Raw genomic sequence first — 18025 nt, forward strand, 5'->3', positions numbered from 1 at the left:
ATTTTCTTTAATTTTGTGTTAGTGACACTAACACTATTTTGGCTTAAATTATATCAGCTATGAAGAACATATAAGAACTACCATGTACAGCTGAGCTGTGAATATCAAATAAAGACAACTCACTTATAAGATTAAATGAAACTAGCCGGCAGAAGATTGAAGCAGGAGGATTGTATGTTTGAGACCAACCTGGGTAATTTGTCAAGATACTGTCTCAAAAAGTAAACAAAAATTTTAAATGAAAACAATAACATTTTTCTGTTCTCAACAGTGTTCTTGCATAAATCTTGTGAAACAGCTAATTTGATGATTTAAAAAAATTATTTAGATGTTGATGGACCTTTATTTTATTATTTATATGTGGTGCTGAGAATCGAACCTAGTGCCTCACACATGCTAGACAAACTCCCTACCACTGAGCCACAACCTCAGCTCCTAGCTCGATGTTTTTGATTTTACTTTTTTATGTTCCTGGTAGATGCTGCATTGGCTGGGTAGCCTAATTGGATACTATATGAAAGAAAGCATTTTCCTTTTCTTTCCCTTAAAAAAGTTTTTAGTAATACTAAATGGAAGTAAAAAAGAAATATTTTGCTAATTTCTCTTACTATTTAAATTCCACTATAAGAAATTTCCCTTATGAATTGCAGAATGTTTATTGAAGTTTCATGTTTTACTACATATATTAATTCCTAAAATGTTCAAATACATATGAAGTTCTATTGGAGTTATGTTTGATTAGTGTTGAATTAATTCTAGCTAACAAAGAAAATAAATAAAATATAAAGGCCTTATTAAGTAGCCAGTATTTCCTTTAAGTGTCCATTCTTGCTCTCAGTTTAAGATGTGGAATTCTTTACATCCATTTGGCTTTAGATTGTGCATCACAGCACAACCTGTTCTTTGATAATTTTTTTAATGGTTCGTTGAACGGATGTCCTGGTACTTTTCATGATGCTGCTCAGCATCTTTGTGTTTGGTCTTGTTTTTTATACTGAATATTTATAATTAACCGATTCAGCTTTTGAAAAGAAAGCAATTAAAGAAGTCTGTCCTTTGTACTAGTAATCTTAAACCAGCTTGCCTTTTTTTGGTACTGGGGTTTGAACCGAGGGACACTTAACCACTGAGCCATGTCCCCAGCCCTTTTTCTTTTTTTGAGACGGGATCTCACTAAGTTGCCAAGGTTGGCCTTGAACTTGTGATCCTCCTGCCTCAGCCTTCCGACTTTTTGGGATTACAGGCATACGCCACTGTGCCTGACTAGCTTGCCATATTTTGAGTTAGACATGATATGTTAAAGAAAATATAGAGAATGAAGACTCCCTTTTAATATTGACTAAACAAGTAAAATGCTTCATAAGCCCAAATTTCCTTTTTTAAGCATCAGTTTCTCTCCAGAGTAGGTTTTATACATCAACTTAAAATTGTCACTTTTCATTCATGTAGTTTTTAGTCATTTCCTACTGTGTACTTAAAATATGTCCTTTTGATATTTTTTGAAAGACCGATTAAAATTTTTGTACATTAATAATTTCGTAGTATTTAATAATTTTTCCCCTTTTTACTTGTCATGAGGGCTGATGATACTATAGTTACTCTAAATTGGATCCTATTTGGTAATCATGATTATTATGCTATTTATTTGAAAATTTTGTTGTCTTGATATCAGCAAAATTATGCTAAGTGTGAGATTTATAGCAGAGCATTTCCCCCTCATATATACCATTACTAAATATCCTATGACTCGTATTTTGTGTCATACCGTAGTTTTTGATATTGACTATTCACAGACCTAAGAAAAACTAGTCACAAGTCCACAGGGGCTGGTAAAGGAAGAGACAATCTACCAAATCAGGGGCTATTTTGAGAAGCACCAGAGGATACCTTCCTACCCCCAACCCCAGAGCTGCTTGTAGCCTCCCTTGCAGGACTGGAGGGCTTTGGTCACACCTACTCAGGTGAAAGGGAGACGTGAGAGAAGAGCAGTTTGCGTATGTGCTGAGGTTCTTTTTATTTTTCTTAGTCAGGGTTTCAGTGCTAGCTGGGCTTGGGATTGGGACAACCAGATTAAAAGCAAGAAGAGAAAGGAAAGGCTATATTAGCATTGAAAGTGACTGTTGGGATTTTTTTTTTGTGGGGGGGATGTTGGTGATGGAACACAGACCTTAAGCATGCTCAGTGCGTGCTCTGCCACTGAGCTACAACCCCAAGTTTCATGCATTTTATGATTTTGTTTTGAAGACTGCCCTACACGGAATCCAGAAAGAATGCCTAGCATTTTCCTTCTTGGGATTCGTTTCTGAGAGGGATAGTCACTGAAGTGTAAGAGTGCATTTTATCCAAACGAGTATATACAGAAAGTCCCCTGACCCCCATTTAACTGCAGAGCTTTACTTATGAATTTTATAGTGATCTGTAGGGTCTCTTATCATTTCTGCCTACATGTGGCACTTCTGATCCTTTTACAGCATTTGACAGAAACTTGTCATGGGAAAACTGGCCAGGGGTCGTGGATAGATCTATGCAGACTTAGGTCACCAGGAAAACAACACAAAGCTCATCCTGCTCATGTAGCTTGCTAGCTGGTGTGACTTCATATTCTAGAGATGAGATGTTGATTTTTGATGATAAGAATTGGTTCACTTGTTTAATCTTGATTAGTGGTGTTTTGTTCTATTCTGAGATTTAAAAAACAGACAAAAGACTTGGGTTCTTTCCAAATGTGTCTTTGATGTGACACTTCTGGGGATTAGTGAGGAGTGACAGACACTTATTTTCCACCTGATGATTATTTGTGGGTCATAGTTGTCTACCACAGTCTCACAGGTTGCTACACTTTATGTGCCCAGAGAAACATCCTTCAGAATGACAATCTAGTCAGGCTTTGGAACCTCAGTCTTGAGATACTGTGGATTCCTGAGAGTGAGGGTGCCATCCAGCACGACCTCCCTTTGCACTCTTCTCACTGGTATCACGGAGCTGCTCTTAAACTTTGACCATTTGATTTCTCTGTGCTTTGTGAAGTGAACACAGCTAACATTCACTGTGTGCTTTTTTTCCCCTTGGAATTGTTTAAACTGGCAAAACTCCTGAGTCAGCAGTACATTTGAATCATGCGAAGATATAGACTCCACTTTTTCGTTGCTGCATTCACATAGAAACTTGGTTGGTTAAAATTTTTTGAAAATACTTGTGGATGATTTGAAAAGTGCTTATGTTTGCTTTGAAATTTTGAAAGCTAAATACATGCATTTTTAGTCCATGGTGTGAGTACTAGAATACAAAGCTATTTATTCTTGTGGTGATTAAGATCCAGCACTAAGAGGAGGGCCTCCTTCTCTTACAGTTGGTCAAAGGAAGATGTGGCATATATAGTACAGTGTTGTCCTTCTCCTTCACATGAACTCTTAATGCTTTCTTGACACATTTGTTTGGAGAAAATATTCTTAAATCATGGACATCTGCTTTGCATGCAGTGGTAAGAATCTTTAGACTGCACATGAATATTGCATTGAATTAACCCTATTAATTAGGCTTCACAATTGTTCAAGGAAAAGGGCACAGCTTTGTGGCAAGGTGCCAAACACATGCCAGTTTGAATAAAATACATGCCTGTTACTTTTCCCCTTTCCCACTGTCTGAGCATCAAGTCATTATGCTTTAGGTTGGGATGAGAAAGAGGAATCTGCCAATACTGGGGGTGTAGGGGTTGAGGAGAGTGGTTTTATTCCTGAATATATATTTTATACACAATCAAAATAAAAAATGTATGCACACATACTATGGAATGCCAAATGAAGGGTGCACTCTTAGCTCCAGGTTTAACTTGCTGTTTTAATTAAGGAATTGATGACATGTACACAGATTATGTTAACCTGTTTTAAAGCATGCTCTGCTTTTTTTTTTTAGACTTCCTTGATAATCTATTTCTTTTTCTATTACCAAACATGATTAATGTGCTACATAGTGTTAACTTTGCTCTTTCCCCAAAGACATCAATTGGGAGGCAGCATGTAGAAGCTAAATTATTCGGAGAGGAGTCAGTGATTGATTTAAATATAAAAGGATTAATTGGTCCCTGAACCAGACTATTAAACTGTACTGTGATCTTGACTGAAAGTGGAAGAATTACAAGTGCATTGCGTAGAATAAATTAATACATTTTTCATGGCTTTAATCCTTTTTTTCTGTATTGCTTATTGTGGTTTTATGTACTGTGCTCCATTGTATGCTTAATTGATGCTGAGGGGATTCACTGTATAATGATTAAATAGATGTAGGATAGAATCATCACTAAGTTTTAAGGTGGTCCGGTTTTTCCAGGATGGCTGAAAGAATCTCCATGAAATGAATATTTCTAGGAACTCTTACAAATCCTGACTCCAGGCACTGATGTCAAGTATTACTGAATAAGAAACTTAAAGTTTTGCATTCTGTGGGGTCACTGTTCAAGGTGGACATCAGCAAACAGTGGGTAAAGCCAGTCCTTTATCCTGGAAGAACTGAATTGGGTTCAAATGATTGATGATATTCAGAGAAGTTTTTTTTTTTTTAAATATATAATTATTTCTATTCAAATTCTATTTTTCTCATGCCAGATATTTCAGCCAGACAGGATGCTGCTTTTTGAAGCTATCAGCCTCTGTCCTTTTCAGACCGAAGACATACGTGTTTACTGACCTTCATTAGGTTGCTGCTCTTATGTAAATAGAATTCATGTAAATTGTGCCTTTAAAATAGTAATCCTGATGATAAAACAAGAGCAGGAAAGTTTAACATGAGGGACTGATCTTGAGAATTTATGTATTTGTAGCTTTACTAACAATATGAATTTCAAGTTTCAGAATAACATCTTCACTGTCCCTTTACCATGTCTCTCTCTTTATAACTTGGTGGACCTTGGCTTTCAGGATTTCCTCAGTTTCTGTGTAACCAGTCCACATAGGCTATTTTAAAACAGGTGCAGTTTGTGTGATAAAAAAGGTACCAAATTATTGGGATCTTAGGATTGAAGGCCCTGTCAAAGGTCAGTCTGTCCTTCTACTCTTAATGTGCTTGTTTCTTCCCCACATTTTAAGGGATAACAGATGTCCTGCCTTTCTTGCTATCATTTTTTGTTTGTTTTTTTCTTTCAACAGCCCAGTTAGAAAGTTGTCTTAATAGTGAATCGAGGTCAGCTTTTCTCTAGTGTCTGTATCGACTGTATTTGGCTGGTATGCCTAAACCTCTAGTAGTATTGACCACTGTATTGCCATATTTTGATCAATATGTAAAACTGATATTTGTCACTATTGGGGAGGGTATATACTATTCCAGCATTGATTATAAAATACAGTGCTGAGTAGAAGAGGTTTTGTGGCATGGTATATTTGAACATAACTTGTGCATTAAAGGCTTTTATTTTTTTCCCCTAATTGCCTTATCTTTTAGTTAAATATGTTCATTAGCTTCAGTTTTCATGTTGGTTGTTTTTAAGTTCTTTTAGTTATTAGTTTACTTTTGTTTTTAGTTGATGGACCTTTTTATTTTTATTTATATGTGGTGCTGCAAATCGAACCCTGTGCCTCACACATGCTTAGGCAAGTGCTCTACCACTGAGCCACAGCCCAGCCCTACTTACATATTTTTGATATGTTTCATTTTACTCAATATCCTTTTAAACTGGCATCAAGAATTAAACTGAACATTCTAAGATAGAGCTGGAGCATAGCAGATTGTTGCTCCCCTGTTCTTAATTGGCGTTTTTATTTTATTTACTTTTTTTTTGTACTGGGGGTTGAACCCAGGGGCACTTTACTACAGAGCTGCATCCCCAGGCCTTTTTTATTTTTTATTTGGAGATAGGGCCTCCTTGCTAAGTTGCTGAGGCTGGCCTTGAATGTGCGATTCTCCACCTCCGTCTAAGTTTCTGGGATTGCAGGTGTGTGCCACTGCGCCCAGAATAATTTGTGATTTTTTAGCATTTTCTACCCCAATCTGTCTGATTTATGGGGATGCTTAGTAAAGACTCCAAGCCCCTCATTTTTAGGGAAATATGGACTTGAAAAGCAGCCTCTCAAGAGGATTCTGTCCCCTTCCCCAAGTGCTCATGCCCTGAATGCAGTACATCCGGTTCATCTAAGGCATCGTAGGGGTGCCTTTGCTGCTTTTCCCACTCATCGCATTCCCTCCTGTTACTAGTTGGAACCTTTTCTAATTGTTCTTCGGGGAGCTCTAAACTTATACAAGCTATAACTGAATTTTAGGCTTAGTGTCTGCATGTACCTGTGTTGAAAACTTTTCACTAGCTGGACATTGTTTCTTTTAAGTTGTTGCTTAAAATTTAATAATGAAATTATGTTGTTTCCACATGATAGAGTTCTGTGAATTTTGCCTTAAGATCTACTTTCTTACAATAATAATATTTAGCTTTCATTAGGAAAAAGCAGGGGCTACCTTAATAATAGTTATGATAAATATTTATTCAGATATTTAGTAATGAACTTATATAGTTGATAATTAATGATTTACTACAGGCTTCCTTAGAAATCTCATGTTAGAAATTCTAGTGTGCAACTTCGTTGACACACTCCTTTTTGATTCTCCCTTGACTTTGTGATGGCCTGATTTTCATCAGACCAAATTATAAGTTAGGAATCATGACATTATTTAGTGATGACCCCAACTGATTTTTTTCCTTATTGTTTTGCTTTGAAGTATTATTGAATTAGGATAGCATAGTCTCTTTCTTCACCCTTTAACAAATTCATTCACTGATATTTTGTTCACTGGACTGTTGGGAGCTTGGGTTGTCCCCAGTCCTGAAGTATTCTCAAATTAGTAAATAAAATTTTGTCAAAAGTCAGACAGTGATATAGCCAGTGAGTGACCAGGCTTATCCAGAGAAAAGCAGTGACTGTCACATTTCTTCCGTACCTTTGTTAGCATTATGAAAGAAGAAAATTACTTTAAGTGAAAAGCTCTAAGTTTAATGTAAAATGGCTCACATGATCATTTCATTTATTATTACTTATTCTTCAGGTGTGTTATTAATCAGATTTGTAGGTATGATTACTAATTAGAAAAACTGGTGTTTATTCAGATGATAATTTGATTCAAATAGTATTATATAATTTTATTATTTGTTTTCAGTGGTTTTTGTTACTAAGTGAATTTTCCTCTTTAGCAACATAGTTTTTAAAGGAGAATGTATGAATGAATTAATTTGATTCATCTAAATTAATTGAACTCCAAATGGAAGTGTGTATATGTGCAGGGGGGGTTAAGCAAAGAAAAAGAAAAATGCTATCTTTTTTTCTCCCTCTTTACCCATCATTAATAGAACTATTAGACGTGTATCTGGTACTAGCTCATTAAAAACATATATTTTTTCCTCTCTCCCCAACCCCCTTTGGGAGAACCTGAGGGTGGTAAGGCAGTGGCTTCCTCTGTATCTGCGACTTCATAGTCAAACCTTGGAGCTGCCACTTGTCCCTGTGGTTTCCAGTACTGTCTCTGAGTGAAGGCTTCCCTAATGTTGGTGTGTGACCTAATGTTGGTGTGTGACTAGGGTGTAATTTCACCCTAGTGTGTCTGACTTCCTGCCTGGTGTGAACTGCTGGCGTGTCCTGTCAGCTTTGGTTCTGTAATGTGTCTTGAGCCTGTGGCTCTCTTATGTGTACTGCCACTACCCAACCTGAGGCACAACCTGAGGCTTCTCATTGGGCTGTCATGCCAGCTGTTCTCCCTGCTTCTGCCCTTACTCCTTCACATGAATGGTAACTAATCTATTCAAAAAAGAGATGATACCATGGTAATTCCTTTCTTGTAATTCTCTGGGGGGCTCTATCAGGTTGTCGAGAATAAAATTCAATCCCCTTTCCATAGTTTAAGGACTTCTCTGATCTGGCCCCTGCTTACCTCTGTAACATCATTTTGTACCCCTCTCTCTCCTATTTATAAGCTTAAATTCAGTGCCCATTCTGTTCCCCAAACACATTAAATTGTTTCCTCTACCTAGGGCCTTGGTAATTGCTGTTCATTTCTCTTAGATCTCACCAGGGCTGACTTCACACTTTCACCTCCTCAAAGAGTTCTTCCTATCTATCTATTTTTCTGATCCCTCCGCTACCATACTACTCTCAAACACAGAGTCTTGTTTGATTTTTATTTATTATTTTTATGAAATTATCTTCTAAATGACCTTGAACCTGTCTTCCTGCCCCAGTAGAGTACAACTTTTTGAGAGTCAGGGTTCTGGACCTTCCTCACTATGTTGCACTTGGTACCCATGTTTGTTGAAGGAACTGAAAATTGCCTAAGCTACTGACTCTTAGTAATGAATGCAAGAAGTTCCCTGTCAGAATCGTTTAACTCTTAACCTTTTGGAAATAGATGCTTTCGAAAAATGTACATGTTGGTAATTTGAACCATTTGCTTTTTGTTTTGTAGTGACCAGAGACTGATTATATATGACTGTCATTGAATGTACACATCAGGATAGTTTGAAGAGTTTGTATTTATTGGTATTCCAGGTGTTCCATCAGCTGATTTGTTTTCTCATTGTCTCTTTACCTAGATGCTGATACCATCCTTATATTGAATAACTATAATCTTTCAAATGACTTTGTTAGTTCCAATATCCCATTCTTCCTGTATGTCTTATCCATTGAATTTGCATTTTCTTTCTAAGAATCAAAGTCATTGTATTTTGCGTTTGTACAACATAGTGTAAAGTGCACAGTGATCATCGTCTTTAAATAGGCTGTAAGAAAAGCATCTTAGGGTTATTTTTCTGCTGGTTTTAGCCATCAGATTTATGTTAGAGATAGGGGAGTTGAGATCTTGAGCAATGCTATTGATTGAAGGCTACACTGTGTTTTGATTAAAGAAAGAGAAAGCCTAGCTTCTAGTGTAGCCCTGTGGCATTATAGGAGTATGGAAGATAAATACTTGCTGATAACAGCATTCTACCAAATAAGTGTCAGCTCCAATTTTATTTCCCCTTTGCTGGGAAAACTGTGACCTCCTTTGAGCACTGGTGAGTGAGACATTTCGCAACAGTGCTGAGTATGAAAGACTCTGCTCTCTGGCAGGCAAATGCCAAATGTCGGAAAGCCTTGAAAGAACTTGCCAAGCCGCAGTGAGTGTCAGCCTCTACCTCTGAAATGGAGTTATCTCACAAGGTCCATCTCTTTCTGGCATTGTTTTCTGTAGGCACTGTTGTAAAAAAAAGGTAATTAGGACTGTTACAGTGAATAGGGACAGCAAGTAATTTCATGATATTGTATTGTTTCAGCTTCCATAAAGTAAATAATATAACACTTAATTTCCTACAGTTGTGGGGGGAGAGTGAGAATGAGAATAAATCTAATCTTCCCCTCTTTTTTTTTTTTTTTTCATGGTTCATCTCATTCTAAATGTATTTAAGGTAGTTTGCATTTAATAAATAGAATGAGGTAGAACAATCATATGAGGGAATAGTGGATAGAGGGCAGAGGAAGTGTTTACATCCATCTGTGATGGAAAGTGTAGCATGGAGTGTGGAGAAGCAACATGCTGTGCAGGCCAAGGCTCCCTTAAGCCCTTGGACTTGTTAAATAGGTTTGCTTCTCCACTGCTGTTCGCTTGACTTAGAGGTGAAGTCCTGCTTGCTGTTGTTTACCTGGTGAATGGCATCATATTGGAACTCCCATCTGCTTATGCATTCTTGGCAGGTCACTTCTGCTGTGAGCTGGGTGTGGGAATTTAGGCAGATGTCAGAGGTCTGTCCCTACATTTCTTTCAAGCTGGCAAGAATTCCACTATGACTGCCACTCAGGCTCCCCATGGGTGTCAGAATCTGTCATAATGGTTGGATGTTTTTGTTAAACATAAGCAAAAATTTCATGACTTTAAGATATACTATAAAAATATATTTTGTAATTTAGGAAGATACAGCATTTCACTTTAGCAATAGGGTGCTGTGGAGACAGGCTAGTTTATGTTCTCAGTCAGCGACTCAGATATAGCGGAGCCATTTAAGTGCCGGTGAATCCTTCTTAATAGTATATAATGCCTTAGTTTTTAATGAGAAAAATTTATGTGGTTCTCCATCAGTCCCTCTGTCTCCCCCACCCTTTGTTCCTATCTTTCAAAAGTGGGAAACTCCCAACACCTGCAAGAAAAAAAAAAGGATGAAAGGTTTTTTGTTTTATACTTAAAAAAAGCGTGTCTTAAAGTGGGCAATAAAAGTACTTTGGTGGTTTTGGGTTATCTAATATGAATGTCACTTTTATCTGTATATTCTTCCAGGCACACTCCCATTGAATTTTCAAAGAGCTGTCCAGATTGTGACTGGATAATCTGGCCTAGTTTAGTAACCTCAAGGGAGATTTTAATAAGATGACTTTCATAAGCCTCAAATTTTATATATGTTGTCTTCTGGTTTTTCAAGCACACATACACATCACTGACTAAAACAGCCATATGTCTATTTTGGCATCTTCAAAATTACCTTATTTTGTTATTACTGTCAGGGTGGGAACCCTCAAACTCTTCTAGCTTTTGAATCAAGGATACATTGAGTCACAACCTCTCCTTATTGTTACTTGCTTTTAGCAAGTGAGGTGCCCAGGGAGGAGCATTAAGCCCAGTAGGCCACTAGGGCACTGTTTTTGTTTGAACACAGGCATGCTGCTTCTACTGTGGTACCACCACAGGAACAGTATGCTGTGACCTGCAAGAACTAACGTGCCATCCAAGTTCCAATTTTATTGCCAGTAAAGAGTTTAGCACTGAGAATAGAAGGGCAGAAAAGAGTAATTTAATTGTGCTGGTGTTGGGGTGTGTATATGTATGCGTGTGTGTGTGTGTACTTGTGTGGATTATATATACATATGGCTTTATATATATATATATATATATATATATATATATGGAGAAACAGCAAGTGAGTGCTTTTGTATATATAGTATATATAGGTAAAGTATTCAGTGACACAATTTTGAATTTAACAACGTAATTGGTAACTTTTTCTTAGGAAGGTGATTGTTCATAGTACTATAATGCTAATTTAAAAGTTACAATAAAGTACTATGCTTACTACCTTTCATTTAAAAATATGTTCAATTGACTTTCCCAGGACATTTTAATTGGCCTTTTACTCAGATTTAACTTATAATTTAAAAGAAAGATATATGAAATAGTAAAAGTGTTTCAAAAATTTTTAAATAGTGTAAGCAAGTCTTGTTATTTGGACATTATAATGCCACCCTCTTTTTAAAAAGATGGTAAAAGTTAAGTAAGGCCTGTGGGAATAAGAGAGAACAGTATACTTGTAAGCAAAGATCTTCACATACTCTTTGTAAGGGCTGCCAGAGTAAACTGAATATTTTTAAGGAAAGGAAACCATAAAGTAACATTAGAAAATATTCCCAGATGAGGATTTATAAAGAGGCAAATTGCTTCTGGCAAGAGGTTTAGTTAATGACAACTTGGAAGATCTTAAGATGATAAGTTCATAACACAGAAAGCATTTAGATAAAATTATCTAAATGCATTCTGCATTGTGAATCTGTTATCAAAACACTTTTACACCATGAAAAGAACAGGAGTTTATTAATATTCATAATGCATTTTGAAAGCACATGTAATAGTTGCATGCTGAAAACTCAATGTAAGAAGTGAAAATATCCTTTTTTTTTTAAGTTAGAATTTTATAAGAGAATAAAATGATCTGGAACACCAGTTCTTCCTTTTTTGCATTTATGCAACTCCTTTCCCACTTACCCCATTACAACCTATGCCAATTAAACAGTCTTAAAAGATGCCTTAAAAAAAAAAAAAAACACTGGAAATTCCATACATACTACCTCCTATTAATAATTAATTCCACTTTCAAAATATTCACTGCACTCTTCAGCTGTTGTTGCTCCTCTCATGATGAAACTTTCTGAAGAAAAGTGATTTTCAGTTTTAACCAAAACTACGTTCATCCATTCGGTCACTGTGTGTAGCGCTCTCTACGTGGTGGTTGGAATACAGAGGATGGCAGGATAGACACGGTTTCTCCCTTTAGGAGGGACCATCAAGCTCAGTTAAATAATTGGAAATTACCATAAGCCACAGGAAGGAAACAAATTGGACTCATGAATTGATGTAGTAATTACGAGGTGAGGTTGGCAGCTGGATTAGAATGGGACCAAATTTCTTTCCTTATTGGAATATAGTTTTAGTTTTACTTACTGGATCTTTGAAAGTACTAGACTTTTAGCCAATGATGACAGTAAGATAGATCATATGATATTTTATAAACAGTAGGAAAACTTACTTGCTAGCCCTCCCCTTCTCATGATGTGAGATGTCACGTTACATGTTGAGGGATTTTTTAAAAGATTTTTTTTTTTTTTTAACTTTTACAAAATGGACTGAGGTGGCCTCCTTGAATTTTTTCCAACTTAATACATTTACCCGAGACGTCTATACTTTATTTCTGAATGTTCTAGTAAAATGTCAGAAAATTTCAGAGAAAAGGCATATGAATTATCACAAACTCACTTAAATATTAATGCAACATCTACACATACCAAGTCCATACTAAGTACTGAGGTTCACTGTGATTAATAAAGCATGATTCTTGTCCTCACACAGTTTTGTCAGATTAACTACACATGAACTTGTTAAAAACTGAAGCTCTCTGCTTGAAGTACACAGAGATGTGTAGGAGTTTTTAACCTGTTCCTGGGATTTAAAGGTAATTTTCAAAAGAAAGTATGAAGGATAGGAGAAGTTTTATTAAAACTTTTTATGTATTTTAAGCTATATTGCATACCATATGACTGTGTATATAATATATTCATGATTGTTTAAATTTCCTGTTCAATTCCTGTTTTTTTATGAACTTAAAACGTTTCGTTTATTTCTGTACTTGTATTATTTTTGTTAGGATTCATATAGCATATGATTTTCTACCTTTTAATTCTTTTGGATGATTTTACTGAAGCAAATAGGAAGAAATGAAGATTAGTTATAAGTGGGAGAGGATGAGGATGAGAGTAGCTTCACAAAGAGAAAGGAATATCTAGGACTCTAGGGAGGGAAGTGAGATAGGTTTAATTGCAGATGTGTTTAAGATGAGAAAAAAGTCAAATAATTCCTGAATCAGACTAGACCTGAGTGAAGAGCAGAGAATAACCAGTGTTGAGAAGACCTGCAATACCTGTCAAGAGGAGTGTCTGGCATTGGGGGCGTGTGTAGCTCAGTGGTATAGCACGTACGTAACATGCAGGGGACTCTGAGTCTGATCCCCAGCACTGCAACCACCAGAAAAAAAAAAAAAAAAAAAAAAAGAAAGAAAGAAAGAAAAAAAAAAAAGAATAGAGTCAAGGCTCCAGTTTTAGTTGGAGTGAACTTGTGTTGCTTTTGATCCTGAGTAATCATTTGGTACTATTCATCTGTACTACCACAATAAGAGGAGAATAGTAGACTTGATGCAGAAACTTGTTTAAATTGCATAGTATGTGTTTATGTTAATGAGAACATGTGTTGTATAGGGTAAAAGCAACGTTTCTAAGGTAGAAAGTCTCAGATGTACTGTGAGCACTACTGAGGAGGACCTGAGCTCTTATCCAGCTGTGCTCTGAACTAGTTGTACCCATTGGGTTATACTCTTGCCTTTCCTCTGACCTAGAGGCTGATCTTGATCATCTCTAAAGTCCCTTTCAATTTTCAAATAATGAGAGTATCTGAAATAGAGTTTAGTGGGAAAAAAAAAAAAAAAGATTCAAGTAATAGAGTGTAATTGGTGAAAAGAAGCAAGAACAGGTAAGGAGTTTGAAATAAAGATTTATCTCCTAACTCTAAAATACCTCTATATACAATCATGTCTTTAATTATATTTGTAGAGTCCCCTATTTTCACTATTTATTAAAGTCTGATCTCATTTTACCTATATAAATATCAGTTGGTAGGGATTTAAATGAACAACTGTGTTTATGTATGAACTAACTAGTGGAAAGAACATCAACTTCTAGGGCTAATCCAGTTGTGCCTCTGAATGTGTCATTGGATAAGCCAAACTATTTTTCTCATCTGTAAAGGAGGAGAGGCTGAACTTTATATAAAACCACCTGAATTTGATTTTAAGATAGGTTTTTAGAACAAAGAAATATGATTATTGTCTACCCTAATTTTATCAGAATGGCATATCTTTTAGATATTGTCTATAGACAAGAAATAGTAAATGGGTGACAAAACTGGTGAATCTGTAACTTGAGAGTTTCTGACGAGATAGATGATACAGTCTGTCTTTAGTGTGGTTGTTTTCACTGTTTCAAGTAATGCTGTGGATACAGATACCAATGACTTTCTGATCAGACAACCAATATGTTGGACATAGAATCAAAATAAGTTAGAATCCCAGAGGCTTGGGAGGCTGAGGCAGGAGGATCTCTAGTTCAAAGCCAGCCTCAGCAACAGTGAGGTGCTAAGCAACTCAGTGAGACACCATCTCAAAAGAGAATACAAAATAGGGCTGGGGATGTGGCTCAGTGGTCGAGTGCCCCTGAGTTCAATCTCCAGGCGCCCCCGAAAACAAAACAAACAAAACAAAACAGAACAAAATAGTGATGATCTTCACAGTCTTTAGCCAAGAGCCAGGTATAACAAGCTGAAGCATCTTGGGCTCTTCTCCGTGGGCCAGTTAGCACACTGCATGAGGATGGAGTCAGAAGCTCCCTCTGATCTCCCCTCCATGGCTTTCTGTGTCATAAGTTCCCACATTGAACAAAACAAAAGGTTACTGTAAATTCTCCCTCACCTAGTCATGCTGCTTCATTCCCCAACAGCAGCCCAATGTTACTAGGCTTTTAAAAGTGTACTTTTCCTGAAAAGAATGTATGTCATTGTAAGAAAATCCTGTGTGCATGTATCCCCCCCCTCCGCTTTCTCATTTTATAAAAATGAGAGTATATTATTCATACCATTTTTAACCTTTTTTTTTTTTTTCCCCCTCTTAACCGTTTTTGTTGGGGTTTTCCCATGGCGGTATGATCATTTCCTTTTAAGTGACTGCATAATATTACTTTGTAGGGATATGCAGTTAACAGGTCTTCTAGTGGTGGATATGTTGGCTGTATTTAGACTATTATGATCAGTGCTGCAATCAGTAACTGCTTAGTAGTTTTATCTGTGGCATCAATTTTTAGAAGTGGTATTGTTAGGTCAAAGTAGAATTCTACTTTCTAACTTGAGTATTGTTGTTTCTCTCTGACCTCTTACTGCATGTAATCACAGTGAAAAAATGCAGAACTTAATATCTAGAGAGGGGTTTAGTTACCTTCAAATCCAGTGATTCTCTGAGTGCGGCCCTTGGACCTGGAACAGCAGCAGATCACTTGAGAAATTGTTAGAAATGCCCCTCCACCCTACCCCACACCTGCATTCTCCTGAATCAGAGCCTCTGGGGGTCTGGCAATCTGTGCTGACAATCGCTTTTACCTATGAGGAAACCATCACCAGAGAGATGCATTTGCTTGCCAAAAAGTACATGATTATTGGTGGCCTCTGGAACACTTGCATTATAACTTGCCATTTTTCTGCATCATCTTTTAGTTGTCTCTTTTAAAAAGACACCGTGCTTTTAGAGTTGTCAGTATTAAAAGTAGGTGATTTTATCATTCTTTGCATTTACTAGTTGATAGCTAAGTGTGGGCTGCATTTATTTTCATGCACAGATTAGTGTAATAGAGAACATATTCTGTAGCTGTGCTCTACATCTGTAATTCCACCAGCTTCTTATAAATAAGCTATTGACTACACAGGACAGATAGGATGGGTCAGTTCAAATCCTTGGCTGAAATTTATAGCTAAAAAATTAGCCAGTCCACAATAAGTAAATCTGTATTTTGGTTTTATTATATACCGTATTTGTTGAGTGTTGAAGATATTGTTTCCAGTATCATTATCATAAAAGAAGAATGTTTTTTACTATTAATATTGTTTTATGCCTATGTATGTTTAAGGTTATGTGCATTTTCCCCTCTTGCTGAACTTGAAACTTAAAAATATGGTGTCAAAGGTTTAAAAAAAAAACAAAAACATTTCCCCAATTTTAGCTCCTATTTTGCTTGGTTGTACTAAAGACCCAAAAGACCCAAATACTGAGACCACATGTTTCTTATTGATGAAATTTCACATTATTGTAGTAAAACAAAAAGCTTGTTAGGTTATTTCAACATATATGTCAATGAAGAATATATATGTATCACTGTGTGATATGGTAACATTCTTATTACCATTTCACATTTTCCTTAAAACATTATTATTTATATTGAAAATAAAACTTACCTTTTGAGTAGTATTCAGAATATATTTTGCAATATTTTAAAGAACTTTTCAACAGAAGCAACTTCTTAAAGATGATTTTTCAAATGGCGGTTTCCTGGCCTTGATTAGTAATGTGATTTTGGTTCATTGGGCAAGTGTTCTTATGACTATTTTGAGGAATAAGGATTTGTTATGCCTGGGCTAGGGCCAAAGTTAACAACTTTGAAAGAATGTGCTACTGTAGTAGTTTTGAAATTACTTCTCCACTACACTCCCTTTTAATCAGCTTTTAGCTCATAGTATGGAAAAGAGAGAGGTAGGATGCTTGAATAAATTTTGTGATCAGAAGTGAATTGTAAACATTAAATATAATAAAATTACCAGTCTCTTTAGATACTATATTACCTTAACAATTATAGATTAGAAAATAGTGTCCTTACTACTATTTTTAGAACAACAGTTTTAACCTCATCGTAATGTCGTAGACTTGTAAATTTTGTTATTGTTGTTTTATTAAACAAAAGCAAATTGTTTTGTCATTATCTCTAGAATCAATTAAAAGCCAGCAGAGACTCAGGAATTGCCTTTTTATCTTGTTCATAAGTCATTGTTTATTATAAGCCTTTTAAATTTAGTTTTCTCACTTATTTGACTTAACACAGTCTTGACTACTTTCCATGTACTAGGCATGAAAAAGTAGAAAAATGTTTGATTTTTCTTGTCCTCTGTTTATAGTTGACATAGGGGTTAGATTTTATGCAAATCATTTTGCATTGTAACCTTGGAAAGGTCAGAATACATTATATCTAAATTTTCAGATTTGTCTGGCAGCTTTAGTTTTATTTGTGAATAAGTTATTATTTTAATATATTATTTGTACATAATCAAATAGAAATTTATTTTTGTCCACAGTTGACAAGAGGTCAACTTTGTGCTAGATGGTAAAGTAGAGCTGTATCTCCTCTGTAGTTTCTTTTTCTGGCACCTGTTTCCTACCAGAATTTAAAATTGAACTTCTAATTCTTTTCTTTTTTAGTGAGCATTTGTCCTGTGCGTTTACGTTTTTTCTTCATGGAGAAAGTAATGTATGCACAAGTGTGGAGATTGCCCAACACCAGCCAATTTATTTGATAAGTGAGGAACATATACACATGGCTCAGTCTTCACCTGCACCATTTCAAGGTAAGCAGACAGTGATGTTCCTGGTCTCTATCCCTGCCCCCAGGCCCCACCAGGCCATGAAGTGGAGAGCCACTTTGCCCCAGAAGGCCTTGCAGGTGGAGGGGTTTTCTTAAATGGACATTTGAAAGGTAATCACAAGGGTCAGTCATTAAAGAAGAAAGGAACAACTGTAGTTTCACAAGTAAGTATTAATAGCCTGTAGCTTTTTTGGAAGCTTATCACATATATAACATGGTCTTATGTGAAGTTGTAATAAAGAATAAGCAGTAGAGAATTTCACAACAAAATAAATCAATAAGTATTTGAGAAATATAATCCAATGAGTATTGACAACTTTTATAAATGAAAAGGTTTCATCCTTGTGTTCGTTAACAAGACTTCAGGAATGTAATAACTTAATAAAGATTTCTGTTAAACTTGGTGGGTGAAATTTCAAGCAAAGTAAAGTTTCTAGAGTTGATATAGGGTATAGTTTATTTAGTGATGTTAATATCTTTATTATTTTCTTTAGTTGTAGGGCCACACTGTTAATAAATATTTTGTTAATAATTTTACT

General features: G+C 36.0%; 1 protein-coding gene across 4 annotated transcripts in view; it reads left to right on the top strand.

Moving 5' to 3' along the window:
* The window catches only part of MED13L (mediator complex subunit 13L), a 290375-nt gene that overhangs the window by 212825 nt on the left and 59525 nt on the right, over window positions 1-18025 (top strand). For all 4 annotated transcript variants that reach the window (XR_013765965.1, XM_079152455.1, XM_079152456.1 and 1 more), the window contains one exon: window positions 17324-17469. Coding sequence is in view for 3 of the 4 variants with exons in the window: in XM_079152455.1 (XP_079008581.1) it covers window positions 17324-17469 (146 nt within the window). In the remaining variant the exon portion in view is untranslated. The remainder of the gene's footprint in view (window positions 1-17323; window positions 17470-18025) is intronic.

The sequence above is a fragment of the Sciurus vulgaris genome, assembly GCF_902686455.1.
Source record: "Sciurus vulgaris genome assembly, chromosome: 8".
Classification (NCBI taxonomy): domain Eukaryota; kingdom Metazoa; phylum Chordata; class Mammalia; order Rodentia; family Sciuridae; genus Sciurus; species Sciurus vulgaris.